The following is a 5085-nucleotide window of genomic DNA, read 5'->3' on the forward strand; positions in this document are numbered from 1 at the left end:
GGGTGTCATCAGATGGGGCCACAGTGTCTCCTGACCCCTCCTGTCTCAGCCTCCAGTATTTATGCTGCAGTAGTTTGTGTCGGGGGGCTAGGGTCAGTCTGTTATATCTGGAGTATTTCTCCTGTCTTATCCGGTGTCCTGTGTGAATTTAAGTATGCTCTCTCTAATTCTCTCTTTCTCTCTCTGAGGACCTGAGCCCTAGGACCATGCCTCCGGACTACCTGGCATGATGACTCCTTGCTGTCCCCAGTCCACCTGGCCATGCTGCTGCTCCAATTTCAACTGTTCTGCCTGCGGCTATGGAACCCTGACCTGTTCACCGGACGTGCTACCTGTCCCAGACCTGTTGTTTTCAACTCTCTAGAGACAGCAGGAGCGGTAGAGATACTCTCAATGATCGGCTATGAAAAGCCAACTGACATTACTCCTGATGTGCTGACCTGTTGCACCTTCGACAACTACTGTGATTATTATTATTTGACCATGTTGGTCATTTATGAACATTTGAACATCAAAGCCATGTTCTGTTGTAATCTCCACCTGGCACAGCCAGAAGAGGACTGGCCACCCCTCATAGCCTGGTTCCTCTCTAGGTTTCCTCCTAGGTTTTGGCCTTTTTAGGGCGTTTTTCCTAACCACCGTGCTTTTACACCTGCATTGCTTGCTGTTTTGGGTTTTAGGCTGGATTTCTGTACAGCACTTTGAGATATCAGCTGATGTAAGAAGGGCTATATAAATACATTTGATTTCATTTCATATTATACATCATATTCACCCTCTATAACAACTGTGATAATGAAAAGGCTGCAATGTTATTTAAAAAATCCTTTATCAAGGGAGACAAATCACATAAACCTTATTGATACAAATTAAATGAGCATGCATGACAGCGGTGACACTGAAATGTTTTGGCACCTTCTTCTGTTGGCCTCCCTCCTCATCTCTATGGTTCAATGTTCCACAATGCAGCAGAACCTCAACTCACTCTGACATGTCATCACTGAAGCTATATCAGAAAAATGGACAGAAAAATGGAAACATACAAAAGGTCTTGAGTAATCCAGTCAGTGAGATTAACATGACATTGGGTAAATTCTGACATGTTTGACAATCTTGTTGACTGTCCTTGCATCCATAAATTCTTCTAACTATAAATTAATTTGAGAGTGATTTATTCGCCAGCCCCATCCAACCCTCAGGTTACCAAACAAAGTCACAGGGTCAGACTGTTGAAATTAGATTGTGCCTTGCCTCCAAATGGAAGATTGTATTGATAAGCCTATGCAAATAGTTTTCTGTCTCAAAAGTGGGCGCGTATTTCTGACGTAGAGAACCAGCGACAGCTCAATTTTTTTGAAATTAAACAGTAACATGCAAAACATAAACAGCTCACATAAACATTCATAACCGATCAAAGTAGCTCTTGCTATTTACGCTTTAACATTGAAGAGGAGAGTAGACTTTAGCGTTAGCATTTCTGACGCGACTGCTCGAGCTGACTTCCTGCATTGAGGAAGCGACTGCTAGATAGAGTATCTTTCATAAATTACACTGAGGTATGTCTGAAAATAAAATAAAAATGTATAGCAAGTAATTCGCTACTCATAAACGACCAAAATACCTGTTGCTATTTACACTTTAAAATTGAGGAGTGTAGACTTCAGCGTTAGTATTTCTGACGTAGATATCGAGCGACAGCTCGAGCTGACTTCCTGCATTGTTGAAGCACTGCTTGATAGCGTTCCAGTATTTTACATAAATTACACTGAGGTATGTCAATTTTTTTTATAGCAAATCATTCGCTACTCAAACGATCAATGTACCTGTTGCTATTTACACTTTACAATTGAAAGGAGAGTAGACTTTAGCGTTAGTATTTCTGACGTAGAGATCAAACGACCGCCCGAGCTGACTTCCTGCATTGAGGAAGAGACTGCTAGATAGCGATCCCGCCCGTATTTTACATAAATTACAGTGAGGTATGTCTGAAATTTTATAGCAAATAATTTGCTACTCATAAACATTCATAACCGATCGATGTACCTGTTGCTATTTACACTTTAAAACGGAAGAGCATAGTAGACAGCGTTAACTAGCTAACGTTAGCCTAGCTAGCAAGGATGAAATCAGAGGGCTAACGTTTGCTAACTAACTACTGTATCGAACGTTACCTAGTCAATCGCTTTGTCACAGGAGGCTGGTGGCACATTTGAGGAGGACGGGCTCATGGTAATGCATGGAGCGGAATCAGTGTGGAATGTTATTAAATACATTAAACACACCTTGAAGTGCCAGCCCTCTTTGCTGTCTGTTTAGCTAACTGTAGCCCGCCTCTTTGCTACGAAGCCTAGCTATCGAAGTGGTTTGTAAATTATAGGCTACGTCACTTTGAGGGAAGGTCAGTAGTACTAGCTAGCTAGCCACTAATTAGTGTATGTTCAAACGACTTCTGATGGCTATATGGTTTGAGTCTAAGGCATTCATCATTATCCTGTGTTTTAAAGCTTTCAGACTGGTCCAAGGTGCTGTGCAGATTGTCTTGAACTCAACATGTAACGTTACTGCTACTACTACTCCTGCTCCACAAAGATTCTAGATTTTTCCTAATTAAAGCATTAGAAGAGAATGGACAAATGTGGATTGGGACTAAGATTAGGATACGGATTCTAGATTTCTGAGGGTAAATTTAAAGCATTAGAAGAGGATGGATTAGGATACGGCTCACCTCCACCTTTGTTCTTGGAATGGATCAATGAGTTTGAAGCCTGCAGGTGCCTTCGGTTTATTTTAGCAGGGCCTATCCAATACCAACAATGACTGATGGAAGGATCTACGTGGGAAATCTTCCAATGGACGTCCAGGAGAGGGACATAGAGGATCTCTTCTTCAAATATGGAAAAATTCGGGATATCGAACTAAAGAATAACAGGGGAACCATCCCTTTTGCTTTTGTTCGCTTCGAAGATCCACGGTGAGTTCCTGGAGTGATCTAGTGTGTGTACACATCCAATCACAATACCCGGCTGTTTGGCAAGGTGTTCTCCTGATTTAGTAACATCGCCTGGGACTGACCTCAGTGAATGGATGGAGAAGGCGTTGACAAGTGTATATCCCTTAGGCAAGTAAGTAAGGAGTTCTGTGCTCTCTTCTCTTAGGGATGCAGAAGATGCTGTCTATGGAAGGAATGGATATGGATTCGGTGACTCCAAGCTTCGTGTAGAATACCCTCGCTCCTCTGGCGCCAAATTTAGTGGCCCTATGGGAGGCGAAGGAGGGGGTCCTAAGGGGAGGTTTGGGCCTCCAACTCGGAGATCTGAGTTCCGGGTGATAGTGACTGGTAGGTGGACGTTCTGAGTCGTAGGCAGTTGTTTTTGTCTCTCTCTCTTGGCGGACTGGAGGTCAAAGGGACTAAGTGGAGGTCAAGTCAGCTGCCCAAAACAAACAGGAACAAAACAGTAAAAGCTCTAACTGATCATGTTGACTGCATATACCCAAACACCGGCCATAGTGACTGGTAGGTGTATGTTTTATCATTCATTTTTGTTTTACCCATTGGTAGTTCTCTATTGTATCTGTGTTGTATGTCCTCTTATATAGCTAGACATTCCTATTTCTTAGGTTTCAATCTGGCAGTCAGATCATATGCCACTTTTTTTCTTTCAAATCAAGGTAAAATATTAGTTGAGAGACTGACAGTATTTGCATACTTATAGTGTCCCTCAAAGCTTTGCATGAAAATGTAGACACAAATGTGAATTGGAGATATGCCACTTGAAACAGGTCTATAATAATCTGTAGCTGTACTTTTCCACTCCAATAAGCATTATGCAGACTTAGCAGCTTCTTGTATGACAATGTGCTGTCTCCCCTCCCAGGCTTGCCCCCATCAGGGAGCTGGCAGGATCTTAAAGACCACATGCGTGAGGCAGGGGATGTGTGTTTCGCCGACGTGCAGCGGGATGGTGAAGGGGTGGTGGAGTTTGTCCGTCGGGAGGACATGGAGTATGCCCTGCGCAGACTGGACAGGACTGAGTTCCGTTCCCATCAGGTGAGTACACAGCAAAACGTCTCAAATAGGAGTGCATTTGCGAGTTACAAGCTTATTCAAGCCCATGACGGAAGATTGTCTCCTCAGTCATTTGCTCTGTATGTCCTACAGGGGGAGATGGCAAACATTCGTGTCCATGGAGAACATGGTGCCAGTTATGGTCGCTCGCAGTCCCGTTCCAGATCCCCCCGGGGGCGTGGCTACTCACCACCTCCTTACAAAAGCAGAGGGTCCCCTCCACAGCGCTACCAGTCACCTCCACGGCGCCATGTGTCCCGCCATAGCCCCCCAGCGAGGCGACACCCAGTAACACACCACAGCCCACCCCCACGCCACTATCGGTAGACCAGCCAGCCATTCACAAGAGGGCACTGATGATTAGGGGCAGTTTAATTATGTTTTGTTTATACCAGTTCTCCTCCCTGACACACACAAATAATTGTCCCCCTTTTGCTTGCTATGTGCATTCCATGGTCAGTCACCCCTGCCTTCTTGTTGGCCTTAATATGGTTGATTTATTTTCCTGTTGATTGATGTAAACTTCAGTTCCCTGTGTCAGCGCACTGTATTGAGCTGAGTTCTGATGTCTGGTGAGACCATTTGTTAACTTGTCAATTTACTGGTCTTGCTGCTCTAGGTCACGTATGAACATGATCCATTTGTGATGAACACTGCCCTGAGTGTGACTCTCAACAAAAACTAAATGTGAACATCTGCCTGCAATGTCTATTTTTAAATGAATTGTAAGTGTGGACCTCCAAGTGTCTGAATACCTTTTGGAAATTGTTTGATTGTAATCTGCTGGTAAACCTGAAATCCTTAAATTTGTTTTATTTTAAATAAATGTCAAACTTTTTAATCAGTTCATTCCTTCCCCTCTCAATGTTTTGGTAACCTGTGGTGGCTGAATTCAAGATCATTTTGTTTTTCAAACCAAACACCTGCACTCAATGGGTTGTCACGTTGCAGATTGGGTTTCATGCTATACTTTTTGTAATTTCTGGTCCATCCTCAGAGCTGAAAATATGAATTGGTAG

The 5085-nt window shown here is 43.4% G+C and overlaps 1 protein-coding gene across 7 annotated transcripts; it reads left to right on the forward strand.

Moving 5' to 3' along the window:
* The first annotated feature begins 1411 nt into the window (after positions 1 to 1411).
* Positions 1412 to 4913, forward strand: srsf9 (serine and arginine rich splicing factor 9). Of its 7 annotated transcripts, none has more exons than XM_021602748.2 (5): positions 1412 to 1556; positions 2792 to 2971; positions 3156 to 3337; positions 3876 to 4048; positions 4160 to 4913. In XM_021602748.2, exons 2-5 carry the CDS (start codon positions 2814 to 2816, stop codon positions 4391 to 4393), a joined length of 747 nt encoding a protein of 248 aa, XP_021458423.1. In that variant the 5' UTR covers positions 1412 to 1556; positions 2792 to 2813; the 3' UTR covers positions 4394 to 4913. The 7 variants fall into 7 exon arrangements, with proteins under 7 accessions (XP_021458423.1, XP_021458416.1, XP_021458415.1 ...); XM_021602741.2 differs by having other exon boundaries at positions 1504 to 1770; XM_021602740.2 differs by lacking the exon at positions 1412 to 1556 and adding an exon at positions 1632 to 1770 and having other exon boundaries at positions 2505 to 2971.
* Positions 4914 to 5085: the final 172 nt, after the last annotated feature.

The sequence above is a fragment of the Oncorhynchus mykiss genome, chromosome 5 (genome assembly GCF_013265735.2).
Source record: "Oncorhynchus mykiss isolate Arlee chromosome 5, USDA_OmykA_1.1, whole genome shotgun sequence".
NCBI classification, from domain to species: domain Eukaryota; kingdom Metazoa; phylum Chordata; class Actinopteri; order Salmoniformes; family Salmonidae; genus Oncorhynchus; species Oncorhynchus mykiss.